General features: G+C 37.2%; 1 protein-coding gene across 1 annotated transcript in view; it reads right to left on the reverse strand.

Annotated features, from left to right (window-relative positions):
• Nucleotides 1-3,254: 3,254 nt before the first annotated feature.
• The window catches only part of ERCC4 (ERCC excision repair 4, endonuclease catalytic subunit), a 17,942-nt gene continuing 1,022 nt past the window's right edge, over nucleotides 3,255-20,174 (reverse strand). The window contains exons 2-11 of the mRNA XM_057367304.1: nucleotides 19,215-19,395; nucleotides 16,329-16,524; nucleotides 14,787-14,994; nucleotides 13,522-13,702; nucleotides 13,054-13,182; nucleotides 12,363-12,473; nucleotides 10,650-11,241; nucleotides 9,846-9,938; nucleotides 9,121-9,233; nucleotides 3,255-8,056 (exon numbers count right to left, since the gene is read on the reverse strand). Of these exons, the coding sequence (XP_057223287.1) occupies nucleotides 7,323-8,056; nucleotides 9,121-9,233; nucleotides 9,846-9,938; nucleotides 10,650-11,241; nucleotides 12,363-12,473; nucleotides 13,054-13,182; nucleotides 13,522-13,702; nucleotides 14,787-14,994; nucleotides 16,329-16,524; nucleotides 19,215-19,395 (2,538 nt within the window). The 3' untranslated portion in view covers nucleotides 3,255-7,322. The remainder of the gene's footprint in view (nucleotides 8,057-9,120; nucleotides 9,234-9,845; nucleotides 9,939-10,649; nucleotides 11,242-12,362; nucleotides 12,474-13,053; nucleotides 13,183-13,521; nucleotides 13,703-14,786; nucleotides 14,995-16,328; nucleotides 16,525-19,214; nucleotides 19,396-20,174) is intronic.

Here is a 20,174-nt window from a genome sequence, read left to right on the forward strand (position 1 = left end):
TTTATTTTTTTTTTCCATGCAAGAAACTTCATCTCCAATCTGGTTAGAATCCTTGATCCAGTTATCCAGTTTTAGTTCTTGAACTTTTAACTATTTTTATATTCTGTAAACAAACACTCCAAAACCTCACTCATGTGCAGAATGCTTCGTGTTTGAAATATTGTACTGGTCCCACACTTGCATTTAGATAAAGCTGTTCACCTTTAGACAATGAAACTATTAAAAACACCAAAATCYGAAAAACCTGGAGGAGAGGAGAGAGTTCTGATTTGCGGAAATAATCTGAGCTGGCTGTTCTGGGAATGATCTTCAGAATTAGCTCATTATTTATTCTTGGTGCACTCCACCAATTAAACAAACAGTTTTATATATAGAACCAGGGATGGGCTTGGCTTGCTTTTTCAGGRTYATTCCAGAGATACAGTCACTGAAGATGTGCAGGATTGTGTTACCTTCCCTGCAGGTACTCTGTGTGTGTGTGCATGTGCAGAYGCTGATGTGTGATAGCACAGGMTGAAGCTGGAAATGGCTGAARGAAATCAGACATTCCTGCTGGACACCAGTTGAAATTCCTCTATTTGGATAATACAAGAGTTATTCAATCCACTGGAAATAAGTCAGGGATCCCTAAGGAGCTGGTAGGGCTGACCAAATAAACTAAACCACTATATTTTAATACCCAATAGTATTTTGTGGAAAAGAACTCAGATAACTTAGTATGTGATTGAAACCTTCAGTCAAGTAAATATTAAAGTGAAAAAGAAAAACTTGATTATGCCTTCTGTCAGCTAGTGATGTGCAGTATAATGCAAATATTTAAGGAAACACCAACTTACTATAATAGTTCTATGAACTGTAGTAGAGCAGATTTATTGCTGCAATTCAAGGCTTGGCTGAGACATCCTCATTATCTGAAAGATAACCATAGTACTGTCTTTATACATAGTACCTCATGCACCAAAATTTGCACAGCACATCTCAAMGATTTTTAGGTATATTTTCATATTTTATATGGGCAGGACTTGAAGGATCTCTAGACTTTCACTGTTGTGTTATAGCTGCAGGTGATCCAAACATTTACGTTATGGATCAGCTTTTGTTAAGAGCATCCGCTGCCCTTGCTGTCACACTGCAAGTGTTAGAAAGACATTGTGTAAGCTGTAGAGAAASTGGTTTAATACACTTCCAAATGCATCTGTAACAAATGAAACAAGATGATTACAGAGACTTCAGCAGTTCAAATGATGTAAYAGTTTAACACAAATACATGCTGATTTTAAAGACCGTAGTTCTTCCCGACATTTAATGTTCAGAGATTTAAGATAAAGMAGAAACAAAGTGTATTTTGACAATGGGAAGAGTTAGAGAGGGAGATTGCAATAAAGAAATATTAGACAAAAGTAGAAGACATGGCATTAACATTTTTACTGTTGCACATCTCCCMTGTCTTAATGTAAGTGCTTAAGCATGGAATAAGAATTTTTGCAGGATCTGAGAACTTGCCAATGGTAGTACTGGAATATGTAAAAATGTTCGTGAGATATAAATGCCGCAAGAAAGTTTGCAACTTCTGCTATTCCAAGAATTCTGTGACACATAAAAAATACTTTGAAAATTTTCCAGGGTGAGAACAATTTATAAAATCAACTGATTATAATTTTATTGTGTCTGTTATTTGGACCACTTTTAATCCATTTAAAAAGAAATCTAAGACAAAACCGGGAATTAAATGTTGCAAGAGACGCCAACCTGCTGCTCTCTTTTCTCTGACTGTCAGATTTCCAAGTGTGACATGCCTCAAGTCTGGGACCAAAATGAAAACAAAGTACAATGCTTTTTTTAATGTAGGCCCCTGGATATTAAGCACTGGAAAAGGCTCYAGTGCAACCAGTCTTGCCAAGAATTCAGGGTTATTTGTGCTCAATAGACATCACAAATTGCAACAACATTTAAGCAGCATTCTTAAGAAGAGAAGGACAAGAATACAGATAGTCATGGTTAGGATAAGAGATATGAAAAAGAAATAAATCACATTTTTTCCAGAGGCAAAATAGAAGAAAGATAAAAGTTGAATAGAGAATCTGAGAATAATGTAAAAGGAGCATCACAAGAAAAAACGTGATGAAGAARCTGTAAGGTGTTACTTAATTCAGTGCTAAATGATGCTGGGTATAGGACACACAGATCTCCACTGCAGCTGCACAGCTGGGACATGGCTGGGACATTCCATTCACCCACGAGGATGTTCAGAGGAGGGATAATGTGTGTGTCCCGCTGTGTTTCCTCATGGAACTGCAGGGCTCTACGCAAARAGCTCAGATTAGAACTATGCTGCCTATTTTTAGAGGCCTGAGAYGCAGCCTTGTCAAGTTTAGGCTTCATGTGCCAATTTCACTGGGAAAACTCCTGGGCTTTGAATCACTTGGGAGATGGTTTTGTATGTGCTTGAAATTTGAAGGTTAGCATGTTTCTGTGGACAACAGGTAATAGCCACCAAGGAAAGAGAAACCAGAGCTATTGCACTGAATGTACCAGTGGGAATTTGTTTCTCTTCTTGCTAATTCAATTATGTAAAATTCCAAGTTTTCTGAGTTAGGGTGGATGAAATTTGAATTCATTGAACTATTCATCAAAGTGAAGCTAAAGATATGAATGGTGATTTAAAAATAAAACCCTTATAAATTTATTATACATATGTGATAGATTTAGTAGGGATTCSGAAAATTCTACCTTCAAAATTATAAATTTACTTTCTGGGTCCTGGCTAATCCTTTAATCAGTAGCCGCAGTTTTACAGTTTCTGAAACTGTGTTTAGACTTCTTTGGACTTAGCTCATAGTAAACCTTTGCATCTCATAAACAGGAAGACTCGTGTGTGGTATTACTTTGACTATTGATTGTGATCTGGCCTTACATGAGAAAAGTTACATTTAAAAAGACAAGTCAGTTCCAAAAGCTTCTGCCACATGGCTGCTGTGTTTTCATAAACAAAAAAGAATAAAAATGAGAATGGTCTAAGTGCCATTCTGAGAGCTGAGAAAGAAGCTGAGRGTTCCAAGAACAAGACTGCACTGCTGACTAATAATGCCAGCTTGGAAACAGTGTCAGCTGGTTAATAACTCCAGGCTCCTRCTCTTTGATAGGAAATGATCAGGGTGGAAGAAAAAAGAATACCGAGGAACAGAGAGAGGACTCTAGAAATGAACTATGCTTTTATTTATAGAGGGAAGTTCTCACAGACAGAATGGGGGTAAAATGCAAGCTGAGCAAACGGTATCTATTTAGCCCTGATTTAATATTCCTAGGAAGACTGCTTTATAGCAGTTGTGGGTTAAGGTAATTTTGCYATGCTTTAAAAAAAAAGACACTAAAATTAGTACATACCCAGGCTCATTTTGATACATTGCAGCAACATCTTCTGTTTAGACAACAAATCACCATAGCAGTGTAGTAGCCCTGGTTACCCTTACTAACTTCAGTAAGAATTCATCTCTCAGCTAAGTATTGGCTAGCCAAGCTRCTGAACTGTTCTTCCCTGTTTTCAAAACTGTCACTGAGGATATTTCTTCCTTTTAATTTATTGAAGAGAAGCTGTCAAAATAGAGATCAAAGCTCAAGTAAAAAAACAGCCAGCTTATTTGTATTGAAAAGTCTGAGAGATGAGTGCCTAACATTTTGTACTCAAAATAAAAAATGGCACTGAAACTTTAAAAGACTTGAATATTTCCTAGTACGACCTTATAAAACATCCAAATTAAGAAAGTGCATATACTGCTGATAAGTGTATTTTCAGGGCAAGGAAGCAACTAATAGTTAAGCAGATATTAAAGACTTCATATGAAGCACATAAAAAGGTTTATTCTTAGTTTGATTCTGCAAATGTCCAAAGTTTTTGCTATTRCATGAACATATGAAATAAGTTATAATGACAAAGTATTACAAAATGCTGGAGCAATGGTTTCTGAACTTTCTGTTTTTTGACCCGACTTGCATTTCTTAAAATCACATATTTTAGAAAACAGATCAACTGAGTATTAATTTAATTTAGGTTATCTTTGWGTAAAGGCTAAGAAGAACTTTATCCTAAAATGCTCCTTAGAAAAGGATTGTAAACCCAGCTCATGGAGCCTGAAATACTGTAAACAAAACAAGTTTCTTTAATGACCCTCAGTTACACTTCTTTATGCTGTTTGGCATATAAATAATGTATTGATTTAATAAATCTCTTTTGGCAGATGTTTGCTTTTGTATTCTATTCTACAGTCAAAATCGGAATCTTGACTAAGGAAAGCTTTAAAGACAAATACTTTAATTCTTAAGAATTAAGTTATTTGTGGTTGTACTGTCACTCTGCAAAGGAGAAGTCACAATCACAACAATCCTCACACTTAAACTTGTCCACTTTCCAAGAGTCACTGTTTTTAACAGCATAGCTACATATTTTATAAACTGTGTGGACTTCTGGTCAACTGGCTTACATTCAAGTTTTGAAAGCAATCAATCCAGCTGCTGCTTTACATGTTCAGACAGAAGAAGTAATTTTGCAGATGAAGTTTGCTTTGGTTAGAGACTGCACAGTGACAATGCTGTTAGCAAAAGCCTCCTTCTGCAGCTGGAGCTTGAAACTGCAAGTGTCCCAAGCAGGAATAGTATCCAGGTAACTTAAACACAGGGACTACAGCTTAATCTATCCTTGCTAAATATATTTGCTAATATAAGCTGCATTTGCTCCTAAGAGGTTGTGTGGTTATTCTGGAAGAAGCCTCATGTGAYCAAAGCCCAAGAGAAGCTGCAAAATTGAGCAACTTGCCAACTTACTTCTTTATAGCTGTGAACCCCACACAGGGGGGCTTCATCTATTGAGGCACCTGGGAAAATGTACTCTTGGAGAAAAGGAAGCTGAGACACTCCCAAAATGAAGGCAGGGGGGTTGTGTTTGCTTTTTTTAATTAAAAAAAACACGAATTAAAAACATCAAGCAATGACAAGATGTACAAATTCCATGAGTGTTGATTAAAGAGAGCTACAACACCCCAAGGCCAGGATTTTCATCGTTCACCCAACCTTGTGTTGTGACTGCATTCAGGCAGAGCCTTTGGATGGGTTATTTCAGGGCTAAGTGGTTTCTGGACTCAGGATCTCTTCCAACCGGGAGCTCAATCCATACCTACTGCCCCAGGAGGACACAGTTCTAACTGAAAACCAAATCTAAGAGTGTGAAATGCCAAAGCACAGGAGCAATGATAACATCAACAATGTAACTTGTGGCTGTTTAGAGGAAAAGGCAAATCCTGTATGGAGAAAGGAAAAAGCTTTAGAAAAATTCCACACACGTAAGCAAAATGCAATTTCATAAATATTTATAGCAAATAATTATTTAATGCATTCTGTAACTTTGATCTAGCATACAACACAAAGTTACAACTCTTATTATACCCTTCATTTTCACCCTATACATATCAATGCAAAAACCCCAAACCTCACTGACAGAGCTGAGGCAGTATGTGAAAAACCCCAAACCCACAGGTCATGGAGCACCCTTGTTCTCAAGGGCTGGTCAGCTTCCCCTTTCTGAATYAGGCTCTACAGGCCATGCWCTCAGGACAAGTATGATCTGATTTYMAGTCCTCTTAGCACCACTTCACAGGCATTCTCAAGCCTGAGCATATCTGACAACATTAGTTTGAATAATCAAAAGTCTCATGGAAAGAATTCATATTAAATAAATTAGAATCTAGGGCAATAGAAACCCTAAGATCTGGATTATAAACCACACACTAAAAATAAGAATGTTCTGGTATCAATAGAGCCAAATGAGAACCAAGATAATTAACAAATTTTAACCTTATTATGGGTGTACTTAATACTGAAATKAGCATCTGCAGAAAAATGTTCCCTTGGAAATTTGTCACAGCTCAGCCATAGAATAAAGTTAACAATTCATAATTCACACTTAAAATGCACTATAAACATTAAACCTGAAAGTGCACAGTACAGYTTTTACTGAACCTGAACACAAAAAATATTTGCTCCTTTCATGAAGGAGATATTATTGATCTGTTGTTCCCATTAGAATCGTATAAATACATGTGCAAGTCATAGATAAAGGTTTTGTAAATAGCAAATGTAAATACATTAGCATGGAATGACACCAGACCAACCCTTTTGGCAATGGCAGTTTGTTACACAGTTGTATCAAAGTTCAKTGTAGAATACATAATTTAACAATGCACAAACTACCAAAAGAAGAATAWTTTTTCCCTCTTTTATGCTACACAAAACGTTAAAAGTATTATCTTCTAGGTGACAATGGCTTTACTGAGTTTATTGACAGACAGGATCCGAGACATAAAAATGCAAGTGCAATAGGACACAAAAGAAGCCAATATWGGAAGAACTTTCAACACTTTTGAAAAACTTTACTTAGAAAAGTACTGCACTCTACAAGAGGAAATASTCTTTGGTATAAAGGAACAGTGCCAACAGTATACCCAGGTTTTTCACTTTCCAGTGAAAGATGTGAAAGAGCTATCAAAACTGAGTAAAAAACAAAGCCTCTTATAAAAGTATAAGTAAGGCACACTGAAAATTAAGTTGCACTRTGGCACCACAGAATCTCTACCCAGTCAGACCAAAGGAAAGTACTTTRCAATATTTAGCAAGTCAGAGCTGTACTGGCTTTGGAATGGCAAAAAGTATAGCTGCTAGTAAGGTAAGCAAGCATAATGTAGAGCACAGCATAAGAATGTATTTTACTATGTCAAAGGCTTATGGCATATTCTAAAATTCAGGATTCAGTCTGAGTATATTCTCCTAACAAACTGCTGAGCAAAGACCACAATGTGTTTCAAATATTTCCATCACTGTCAATTGAAAACTGTCAGTTCCCAGAGAGTGAGACATTAAAAATGGCAAAAGCAGTGTTGTATCATGCAGCAGGTCACACAGACTAATCAAAACACAGCACATTTTTAGCTTGAACAAGACATCATAACTTTCACAAGAAAACACCTTTATCAGTTAGTCTTAGCACTTAATTCTTATGGTCTTGGTGAAAAACTTCATTTAGTTAATTCAATGTATCATAGAATTGGCTAAAGTGCTTGAAAAAGAATAAAAATCATATTTCTCTATTAAAAATATTTTTTCCTCTTGAAACTTGCCTTCAGTAATAATTAACTCACATGTTAAAACTGATCGAACAGCATTAGGAAGAAACAGCTGGTTATCTTAGAGGGGCATTTATTAAAATATTTCATGTATTTGCTGAAGTACTGTGCCAGAAGAGCTTATCTGTGTTCTGTGTTGAACATTCTCATGAGTCATCTTTTGTTTTTTTCTTTGGCTAGTGCCTCTGCATAGGTCAGGTGAATAAAGTCAAAGAGCTGTGTGGCATTGGCTGCATTACCCAAAATCTTGGTGATCTCGTCCTTGGACAGTGTCACCAGCTCTGCAATGCTTTTAACGTGGGTCATTAAAGCACGGCAGTTCTTTGCATTAACGCCTGGCATTTTTAACAGGAAGTCCTGAGGCCCAGGGTTGTACTTGTCTGACTCRGGAAGGATTTCAGAGTCTGCGGTGACGGCCATTGCTGTTTCTGCRTCAGGTTGGGGATGGTTTTGTTTCAGCTCTTCAAACAGTTCAGCAGTAGCATGGGGAGAGGGACACCACAGGATGCGTAACTTTGGGAAGTGCAGTGTAAGAAGCGTTAGTTTAGAAGTGACATCATTGCTGGAAATTTCYGGCTGTAAAGAGCCTCGTGGGATCAAGGAGAAGGGTTTGTTAGGATCAAATTCAATGAGGAGAACTGGCCGCTTGTAGTAGCGGCACATGGAAATGCACTGTGCATACAGTCTGCCATTGTTCAAGGAACCAATCAGGTCACTGATACTCTTCCGCTCCACACAGATGTCAGGAGTTAGAATATAATCYCCCACTTCCAAAGTAACGGGCTCAATGTCGATCCCACGGCGATGGATCAGTGATGGAAGCTCACTACGGAATTCCCGCATATCCACAATTACGGTTTGCTGAACACCCTTCTGTTCCTGTCCWCCTAAAGAGCAAAATAAATGCAGTTATCCCCACACTTGGAACCTCCCACTCCAGTTGTTTTCCTGTGTGCTGCCAATGCTTCTGTAATGGATGGACTTTTCATCTTAAGTCATACCTCAAATTMAGCAGTATAATAAATCCAGACTTCATTTAATTTTTAATTGTTACAGAGAAAAATTATTTGCCTAATTATATACTGTAGTTTATGGAGCATGCTCTGCAGTTTAATAGAACTTCCATGCTACCAGTTGTAAGCTTTGTATAGATAACAATGAAATATTAAACTGTAGATGTAAATTATTTAAATGAATCAGGAAAATATTTAAAAGGTTGCCTGCAAAACAAGATAATGAAGCTGATSCTTTTTATTTCCAGTRTTTWCCACAGAAATACAGCACTTTATGGTAGGAATTATGTGCTGGCCTCCAGAGATCTGCAGGACACATAAAGAGACTGCAGTACCAAGGCCACAAAAGACGTAATAGCAAAGATCAGAGAGCATACGGCAAAGGAGAGCAGGRTTACTGAAATAACTACAAAGAAACCCAGGCAGAGGCACAGTATATATGTCAGAAGAAAACAACAAAAATGTGGTTAGAATTGCAACAAAAGAAAAAGGATGCCTTATTGCAAAGAAAGTGATCAAACCCACAATCTGCAGYTGTTTACCCAGGCAGTATGTTTTGCCAAGATGAAAAGAAGGCCCCAACATTTACTAGCTCAAGGACAACACTCCCTTTGACCATCTGTAGGCTTCAGTTTCTATGTTTTAATTTCTCTTCCTACAAGCAGCACTAGACAGTCTCATAACCAACAATCTGCCTAGAAACAACCCAAATGGTATTTGTCTTAATGGTAAAATACTTCATTAATCTGTATTTTCAAAGGAAACCACAGTTCATTGTCACTGGGAAATAACGTTTCTTTAGCATGAAGAATGCAGAGCCAACGTATAACATGTCTCTGCCCCAGCTGCTTTGAGGGGGATTTAAAAGTGTTATGGGACTTCTGGAAAAGTTATGGGACTTCTGGAAAGCTCCAAAGCCTGACCTAGGACCTGCTCACCTGCTTTGCGTGTGTCAGCAGAGACAGAGGCAGGTCTAGCATCTCTGAGGAGATCTAAGTTTGTTTCGTCTCTTCCTTCTCTTTCTTCAGGAACAACCATGCTGGCCTTCTCTCTAAGGAATCACAAACAAACACACTAAAAACTGCAGATATAGAAGTAGATTGAAATACTTCAATACCCTTCATCCAGATGTAAAATTATATATAGTTTAATACTAAATGCAAACCYGATCAGAAATGCAGTTTACTGGGTTTTACTAGGCTTTTTGTTTTACAAAGGAAATAATGACTAGCAACAGCACTGTAACCCGCTGAGAAGGCACTCTCAGTAAAAATACTGTCTTATACAGTCTAAGGAAACAATTGTTTTGTGTCCCCAATTGATTTATGTTATAAAAGCTTTAGAAATTATCTTACAAGAAATGTTATCTGCAAAAACATAATTACATAAATGAACTTCATAGACAATTAGAAAAAAATYCAAGTGGTGCTGTTTAGCCTTTAAGTTAATATTAAAACCTGCTAAATTAAAAACAATTGCAGGTGCTTTGAAAAGGAAGGTTTTGACTTTTTGGTGATTCTCAGTGGCAAAATACTTTTTASACCTGAACAAGAATTAAATTAATTTAAAACTTTCACACAGAACTTCACTCCATTAAAATGTAAGCATATTGAGGAATTAGATGAAACACTAATTATAAAGGCAGTTAAACAAATTGTGTTACCGAATGAGTTTTTCGAAAGCCTCCTTCTCTTTCCTCAGAGCTGTGAGGTAACGCTGCTCTTCTGTGGAGCCCCCATATATGAGGAAATAAACTCTGTGGGTAGAAAAGAGAAAAAAAGAAAGAGGTCACAATACTKCATATTAAGTTAAAAATATCCACAACCAATAAATTTAAGATCAGTAGCAGTAAATGCCCAACAAGTTAGTTAACAGCATACTAAATTTTAAGTTTTCTATATTTTTAATTAGTACGTGACATTTATTYATAAAACTGAGTTCTGCAATTTCCAGGTGTATCAAATACATATACCCAACACGATGATCTTTCTGTCAGCAAATGCTATCACTGCAAATACTCGTTTTCTTTATTGTGTTTTCCTTCACTTGTTTTTCTCTTACAGATTCTGAATTACTGTTCTTCAGCATGATGAACATCAGGAAATGYGAAAATGAATTAAACCCAAAATTATTCCTTTAGCTTAAAAATAATTTTTTCAGAGATGGTTTAAAATGAGACTATACTACCTCAAAATTATCTACTGCCACTGAAATCATCGAAGCAGAGGTCTTGGAATTGTTTTTTTTTTTAACAGATATGCTTCTGCTACTAAGGGACTAAATACCTGCTGGCAGGTAAAAATTATCCTTTGGTTACACCAGACATTATGATTTCAAACTTAAGGGCTAAACAGGAACTTAAAGGTAGCTAATGAAAATGAACAGTAACATATTCTGCATTGACTGCTGAGAGTGCACTTTTAACTTTTCCTTTCAGACTAGAGTTACCCTGGCCAAGTGAACTTGCCTCAAAGGCTTCCCAGGCCTGCTTGCCTTGTAGATTTCCAGCTGCCGAACAAAAGTGAGTTCTGCATCGTATAACACAACATATCTCGGTTCCACTTCGTGCAGCACCCGAGTGAGAGCGTAGGGATCACCGCAGCTCTGCAGAGGGTGGATAATCGTGAGTGGGTCCTTGAAAATCCCATAGTAACAATCTGAGGGCAAGTTCACATCGAAATCTTCAGGAATGCTCTCTTCAGYGTGGCTTTCTTGGCTATCACTTAATCCTTTGTTGTCCTCCACCTCGATCTCCTCTCTCTTTTCCTCCCCAGTTTTCCCTATCATTTGGATTATAGTCCGGTCTTTCTGCTTCTTGTTTTTATTTTGTTTTGACGAAGCTGTGAGTTTGGCTTTTTTGGCTTGAGGCCCTGTGTCTGGTTTGGCATTTCCTTTGGACTTGACAGCTTTTCTGTCCATAATCCATAGCTCTGCAGCTTTGTCATCCTTTCCAAAGGTTTTGTTATACAGCCTTGTTAAAAAAGCTTCTGCTCCAGCAATAATAAACTCTCTGAGCTGTGCACAGGCTCGGTCATCACTGGCACAAATGAGCACTTGCCCTGCAGTCAAGAAACAATACCATGTTCACAGCCTGTAATAGTGTGCTTCCTATCCAGCTACAAGCACCCCCTGAGCCAATGGGTTGCACTGATCCAAGCACTATGCCTGCCAAATGCCTTGACATTTGGACTTTGAGAGAATCTAAATTGCATGGCTTTTTGTACCAAATAAGATTAGAGAAGATTAATAGAAGTTCAGCATTCCTTATTCTTGCAGTATCTCAATTTGTGAAGTTTTCCTTCTGACCATTGGAAACAAGACAGATACAGGGTGTGTTAAAACATACTTGAACAACTACTTGTTTTTAAGATGTGGAATAAGAGAGAACTTAATTTAGACCATTCTAATCTGTCAGCTGTGTTAGTCTACCAAACACATGTTTCACACAGTATTATTGACATTTGTGAATAACAATTCTCCACAAGCTGACTCAGATAAACTCCTACAACACTAGGTGAGAGAGCCAGTTCTTAACCAGAGTCAGAACACTGTGGGTGGGAGAAAAGAGCACTTTTTTACCCTYACTATTTCCTAAAATAAAACTTGCTAAAATTTAAGGGAATGAAAAGCCCTAAAATAGGAAAGGCARCAAAGCAGTTAGACTCTCTTGCCTGCCTCCTAATCTCTACCTTATTTATATGCAACTCATGAGAAGCAAATTTTCAGATGCATGAGAGGAATATGCAAGTTAGAAAGGGCATAAGACAGGACCCCATTTTTGTTTTGAAACAAGAAATGAGTGAACGGTACCTTGATTATTCTAAATTTCCACATCAGTTTTACTGGGCTTGAAACTAAGATATCAGTACAATAGTGTAATGCAACTTAAAATATTTTTTCAGAATAATACAGGTTCTTTCCTGAAAGTATTGCAAAGGAACCAACAGCATTTCTYTTTTTGAGCAAGACCTAATCAGAGCTTACGTAAAGCTATCTAATTTTACATAGTTCAGGTACATAATGTACATAAAATCCTTATCTTAAGGCCACAAGTTACAAAATTTAAACTAGCTCTTTGATAAAACTACAGAAAAGAGTTAGTTCCTTCCCTCCAAGGTCAAGCAGAAGTACAAACCTGTAGAAGTACTGTGAAAACTTACATCATTTAGGATTCTCTCACCTGGACCGCCAAGGTTGTCACTGTTCTTATTCTCATTTTCAATTTCTTTCAGTACTTCTCTCAAAGCTTCCCATTTTGGGTTACTTTCTAGAACCAATTCCCTTTTCAGTTCTGAAACAAAGTAAGATTGAACATAGCAGCTCTTGCAGCCAAAATATCCTTCAGACTTTGCATCAGTGGTTAGATGTCAATAGTGTGATGGCTGTTGGCAAATACGATATTCTGCAGCCTACATATGCAACTTGTTATGCTAATGAGCTGGAGAACACTCTTAAATTTAAAAATGGGGATAAGTGCTTTTGTGAAGCAAAAAGCTGAAATATTCACTCATTCTTCAATTCTGAAACTCCTGAATATATTTTTTTAATAAAAGCAACCACAGCCTCCTACTCTTTCACATAAGATAATAAAGATGAAGCTAAACACCAATGTAATGCAAGAACAATTCCACAAAAGCTCTCCCAGTAATCAGCTGAGCAAGCTTAGGAGAACCCCCCTACTTCTTCTTGACTGTTTCATGTTRTTTATTATATGCTTTTGGAATCAAGATTATGTCTCAATTTATCCCAGCTAACAGATTGAGAGTCTAAGATATGGAAGTTCATGCAGGGAACCAGAGCACAAGTAATAACATGCAAAGCACTTGAAATCGTGTGACACTCTCAAACTTAAAATTAGGAATGATCAGTACCATTTTCCTTCTTTGAATCACGTTTTTCAGAACCTTTGCCTTTCTGATTCAGTTTCTCATCTGCAATGCGATAAACTCGAGCTCGAGCATTCACAAACATTGAAGTACTGGCATCAAGGAACAGCCAACCTGGAGAGGAAATGAGAAAGAAGCAGTAGTAGTTTGACATCTGCAATGTGCATGTGTTTCAACCCTTTGCAGTAAAAGCCCCAGATCTCTCATCTGGAATACCTGCCCTACCTGCTTGCTGTTTAATTACCAGCTTAATAGAAGACAGAAATGTGATGCAAATCTCAAACTGTTAAGTAACAGCAGTTAAGTGGGAAGATGAAAGAATTATCTGTCAATAAAAACCTACGTCCTTCTGGCTGGTTATGTAAAACTTAATTAGATACCTTCATATGTTTGGGAATGTTAATTAAAAACATTAACATTGCACTGTTTCATATAGTAACTCGTATGGTTTACCTGAATTCTCACCAAAAGCTTTTTCACTTGCTTTCAATGACTCCAGGAGATTAAGGAAAGTGACACAATCATACTGGGTTAGATACAGGAGCAAAGTACGCAGGACTTTCAAATCCTGGACCAATGACTTTGTCTTAGCTCCAAGCTGATGCCAGAGAGGATCTAAATAGTGACGGATTGTCTGGAAATATAAATAGGAAGTTTGGAGTGTTAAACCTATAGTATTGTATTATAGCTTCTAACAAGGCTGAGAARGCACTTTTACTTCACAGGGGATGCTACCAGTTTCCCAAAGTTATTAGAGACACCAAAATAAAGATATGGTGCTGAGATATTTGTTTTGATMCAAGTTACCACATTTTAGCAAAGTTACCGTAATATTAGTGTCATTATGCAAAACATCTCAGCAATTAGCAGATGTCTATAATTTAATGCTTTTAGTACATTTTTTCCTTTCCACCTAATAATAAAATACTGGTAAAATACCCTCCTTCCCTCCTTGTTTTACTGGCCTGTTGYATTGAGTATCTAGTATCTTTTACTTAAGTACAGCAAAAACCATTATAATGTCACTTAATTTCCAAAATAAAATAGGTACCATGAACATGTGCAAAGAGAGTTTAAGGCAAAAAAAACTTCAAATATTTGAAGTACAGAAGGCCTTCCATCCAGATTAAATCACAGTTAACAAATAACTGTGYTGCATTCTGACAATTGAAATTCATKRATTCACCTACAAGAAAGCACATGTATGCCAAACATTGCAGGTCTGCCAAAATAACAACAAACATGCAATTACTGACATATAGAATGATTAAACGTACAGCAGATGCATGCATATGCATATTGTCTRTTATGTACAGTGCTTCTCCTAYTAGAGAAAATCAACAGCACAAGCAAGAAATTCAAAAGGAAAAGCAGAGCATGCGTGTGGCAATAACTGCATATTGATCTCTAAAGTATTCCGAACTAACACTGCAGCTGTCTTTCTAATAACAATTATTATTATAACCATGCATTGGGATGTTCTTACTGTTGGGACTTTGGAAATMAAGGAAGAACAATAATAAAATACATCAAAAACCCTACTGGCAGCTGTCACATCACCATTACATCCCATTGTACTACTAATTAACATGTCATGGGAKAACACTCAGCTGCTGCTGGTTATTTATTTTACAAATAACATTTCTATTTGCATGGTAGGCACTTTGGAGATCTACATCTCATTRGTTAAGATGCTGCAGAACAATCAAAATGGTTACCTTGTCAAAAGGTTTAGCAATAGCATTTTCTAAAGACAGATCTTCTACTTCAAGAGATGGATTGTAACGTTTGAGTTCCTTCAGACATGCGTTCAGAATGTCCAGGATTGCAGTCTGGATWGCAAGCATAGCAGGGGTCATTGCCACGTGTATTTCCACCACTTCAGGTTTATGCTTCTCTAAAAATGAGTGCACTGCTATATGAAATCTAAGAGAAAAACAGCTTCTTAAGATTTACATGGATAATTTTATTTGACTTAGAATTACTCAGAAATTTGTGTAAACTACAATTACAATTGTTTTAAATGTAAACAAGTAAGTCAATTCCAAAATCAGCTTCTACTGATGTGAAGACTGCAATTGTTATGAACAGYCGCAGAAAACCATCTGTTTCACAATTATGACTGTACTCATTCTAATCATGTGATTCTACAGTGATACTGAATGATCCATGGAAAATTACTGCRCTGGATTCTGCATCATCATTACACATTAAAAACATTAAACTAAACCCAAAAAATCTTATAAGGGAGAAACTGGAAGGGGTTCATAAATTCTTTGAAATCACAGGGCTGCATCAAAAGAATCTGTGACATTCCCAGCTTGCAATGACAACCAGCAGGTCCTTGCTGTAACCCTGCCCTTGGAGCCACCCTGGCCTCACAGCTCAGGAGGTGCCAAGTGACTGTTACTGACGGCACGAAGCGCGGAGAGCCCGAGGTCTGCTACCTCTGGAGCTCCATGGGCATTTCTGTATTGCATGCTGCATGCCCAGGTCTTTTCATGGAGGTCAAGGAAGGAAATCTAGAGAGCTTCTACTCAACCTTTCCTATCCTAGATATGCCCACTTCTACTTCCCTGGGATTCGGAAAGACAGACTGCTAAGGAATTTATGATGCAGAGGAACAGTTCATTAAGATGGAGTGAAACACATTCCAGCCTGGACTAAGGGAACAAATGGGCAGAGCTCCTGCCCAAGGCAAGAGCACTGACTGGGTCACCAGTGTCCAGGTCTGCTCCTGGAAGACTTAGTGCCACATCTTGGCAATTTGCTTTTTAACAGTCATTGAGAAATATTCTTCATACACAACATACATGTATAAGAAGAATAAAAAAATTTGACATGTAGAAAGAGATGCATGGAATTTCATCACAGCTGGAATTGAATATCGCCAGGAATGGCAGAACTGAGAGACTGTATTTCTGTCACTTCATGGCTTAAATACTCTCGTTCAGTAAGAGAAGTTTTTCATAAACTGTTAAGAATGTAATTTTTTGCTGTGATATCTCTTCACTAAAAGGACTGCTCTACCACAAGGTTCATCTCCTTATAGAGTAAATTTGAGTCTATTTTCACAAATCCTTTCAGAAATTGAGCATCTTTAAGACCGCTTCTGTCAAAAATTGAATAAATTTTGTTTGGGAGCACAGGGGGGAACACAGCAGTGTGATTCCACATATTTAATTTTCTTAGGAACTCACTGTAACACCTTCATCTTTCTTCTAAGTTTAACACTCCAGTGAAGTAAAGAAGTGCCTCACCTTGGCCACAGATAAAGCTTCCCAACGAAAAGATTTTTCATCACTCTTTCCACTTGACAAAAGCCAGTGTTAAATGCAAGAGCATTATCTGTAAAAGCTTTAATGAAGCCTTGCTTGTTCTTCTGGCGATAAAGTCTCAAGATAAATGCTTCCTGACAGGACTCAATGATTCTGTGYGCTTTGTATACCAAAATGCCTGGCAAAAGAAAAAAATGTTCAAGTTAAAAAAAAATACAGAAAGGTTCAGATTTGTATAGATTTATCCTTACAACTGTTTTATTCTTCTACTCTTCTTTTAATTACAGGAATTTATGTCTTCTAAAATGAGGGTTGAACAAACTTTCTCCRGTTGAAATGACTATTCGTCAGCATGGAATTGCCAAATAGTAGAACTGGGTTAATGATGCATCTTTAACAGRAAAAAAAATAGCTTGTGATGAGTGGCAGGACTTACTAGTTTAGAAAATTCTTTATCCCTGAGGCATAAATTGAACTTGAGTCTTTTRAAAGCAGGAAAAGCAAATGCACAACGTAACACACTGTTAGAACAAAGCAAGTTTGATCTGTTAGAGGCTGTGAGAGTCGACTTCTTTTGTTAAGAGAAATTCTGGAATTACAGACTTGTCAAGTATGTTTCATTGGTAACAGTTCAAGTATTTACATAATCAAAGAACTATTGAAAATATTTTGCTTTTCTCTCCCATCTGACAGTCAGATTCACACTTAAGGACAGCAAGTATTATCAAATGTGTGAGTGCACCACCAATTCTCTTCATGGCCATGGGTGTAGTAGGAATAAAAGACCTATCAAGCACATTTTAATAAAGCAAAATGAAACAATAGCTTAATTTAATGACGTGTTTTGAGGCGAACATTTCTGGGATTCACAGTTCATTCAGTCAAGACCTGCTAAACCAAGCCTTATTTTTCCCTCATGCTTAATCATGTAAAAAAGCACACTGCATTATTTTCCCTCTCCCCCTGTAGTGAGGCCTATGTGGCACCTTTTCACARCTTGCAGTGGAATCATGGATGCCTTTCTAAAACTGAAGGAAAGGACATCAAACATCAYAGTTTTTACCTTGTGCCTACATAAGCTGACAAACTCACAGAGCATTTAATTTCTGTAACGAGTTTCTTGATTTTATCATGCCTTTGTTTGCTAAATGAAAGAAGAAGACTTCCATGTAACTGCTTACCATTCATGATTAAGTCATTAAATAACCCACCACAAGACATTTTTCTTTCCGGATATTGTTAGAGCTGTCCTATGAAGCAAATTTTTCAGGACATAACAATAATAATCATAGTAATCTCTGAACAACTTCCAGTTTATCAAGATGTCACTCCAGACAGACATGACAGAAAACACACAATTTGTAACAGGTCAGTAAGACTGTGTTTATTATAATACCTTCCTGCTTTTACTCAATATGTAATATTTCTGCTTATGAAATGAGTTCACACTTGCTCTGCAAGCCTTGGTAGAAAAAACTTGCCACTTTTTATTACACCAACCAGCATCAGCTTCAYTGTGCTGTCAAGTACCTCATTCCTATTCAGCTAAAACCACCAGGAATAATTCTTCTTTACTGCAGTGACAGCTGGATTTATGTGTTCATCAGATGTTAATTCACACTGATTTTACAAATGACATTTGAAACATCCAGAAAGGCTTCTGCTATGTTACCTTCTCACTACAACAACATTTTGCTGTACAATATCACATATAGACAAGGCACAGAGACCCCGGTGTTGGGAAGTTAGTAATGAAGCTGCCAGTCTATTGCAGCTGCTCTTGCACCGACCTCTGGTGGCAATGCAAAACCTTTCACAGCTCTGTGGCACTAKAGCACAGCACTACTTCTAAATCTTTACTATATYTCTTCTTTTCATCTTTATTTTCTTKTCTTCTTTGGTAGGATAGAAAGGTAGAGAGGAAGGAGTCAGGGGGAAGAAGAGAAATTATCACAGGTTGCCCAGAAAACTCATTCACTTCTTTTGAACTTAGAAATATCAGAACAGATAAATCTGTGTCCTTTGACCCCAGCATGAAACTGTTCAAAATGTTTTAGAGTGGAACTTGTTACAGATTGACTAAAAGGAAGGAGATACAGCTTCTGAAGCAGAAACATTCTTCTAAGCATTCAACATTCAGTTATGTTTAATTGTTAAAATATTAACACTTAGGTAAGAGTAAAATACTATAATATATAATAATATAACTCCTATATCCCTGTCTCTTGGATATCTCTTTTTCCAGCTCTCCAGGCTGTAACAGCATTTCCAGCTTAGACAGGAATGTAAAAACAAGAGTAGCTGGGGAAGAAGGGGAACAGAACATGAGAAGAAACGGATTACGTTCATATCTTCCATGTTCTATTTAACAAAAAAAAGGGTTGCAAAAATCTTTACAATCACACTAACAGCAAGCGTTGTAATTCTGCTATTTCCAAGTGTGTCAATATACAGATTAGTCAAGTATCACTATTTTTTGATGAAAAGTCATTAGGAGTAATTTGTTAATGCAAAAAAATAGGTAGTGTGCATGGCTGATAAAGCATGACATCTAAAATCAGTTTGAATCATAGGCCAGTGTCCAATAGACCACAGGGCACTATTTCACCAAGTGCAATCAACTGTTCTTCTTTGAAAGCTTTTTTAAACTGTGTGAATAAATAAGGCAAACAAGTTTACAGAAAAAAACCCCCAATTAAAAATATGAAAGAACTACATATTTGCTCCTTTTACCTCCGTCTTGGTGGGGGGAAAACAAAGGAATAATTCTTCAACCTCAATACCTGTTAGTAGAACTCTTCATAGAGAATTAAGCTCTATGTTTTTTTCAAACAAAACATTCTTACTTGTATTTGATTAAGCTCTTACCAGTAATGAGATTTGCAGGAATTCTGTCAGTAAGRAAATCTACCACAAGGATCCGACTTGTTGCAAAGATGACTCCTCCTTGTGTGTAAAATTCRTATCGAGTATTATTTGCAATTTCATTGGTAACACGCCGAGGGAGATGCACAACTCCATCTGACCTCAGCTGATCAATAAAATACTCCTAAATAAAATACAATAAAAACACATGATTGGGGTAACTAGAAAGGGATGCAAAAAACACCTTTATTACATATAGTCTGGTAATTTTGAAGAGATGTCCAAAACAAATTAAGACATGGTAGCATAATATACTAAAGGATTTTTTTTACTTTGCTATACTTTGTTCAGTTTCAAACTCATCTGGGTGATTTAAAAATCTACAAAGTAGTAGCTAGACAACATTTACATGAATATGAGCACCTGGCACTCAAAGAAGCTTACTTTTTCTTATATTTCAATAGCTCATTTTCAGAGAAGATGCACTTTTAATACTGCCTTAAGAACACAGAATGGGACAGATCATCCTTTAGTGCCCTCACCTGTCATTAGCTGACTACAGCAGGTAGATCATACGCATCAAACTTAATCTTTTAAACTATAGTTGTGATCTTCATTCACCTATGGTTGCTATAAAAAGCTCCCAAGACCTCCTCTTCCTGATGGGAAATTTGCCTGGTTCCAGAGAAAAAAAGAGCAGGTTTTTTTTTTGTACAAGCTGGGATAAACCTGCCAGCATGTTTCACCCCTTTCTCATTGCAGATTACTTAAAAGTTATGTACTTGTTTTAGCTCATTAGTGTTGTTAGGACTTCACTGCAGGAGTACTGCAGGAGTAGAAGTTCAACTGCCCTGATCCCAAAATGTTGGTGGTTGAACAGCTTCTCCAGTACCTGGSGGTGGACAACAAYCTGYCCCTGAGCCAGCAGTGCCCTTGTGGCCAAGAAGGCCAGTGGGATCCTGT

The sequence above is a fragment of the Malurus melanocephalus genome, unplaced genomic scaffold, assembly GCF_030028575.1.
Source record: "Malurus melanocephalus ecotype Western Australia unplaced genomic scaffold, MMel_1.1 scaffold_77, whole genome shotgun sequence".
NCBI lineage: Eukaryota > Metazoa > Chordata > Aves > Passeriformes > Maluridae > Malurus > Malurus melanocephalus.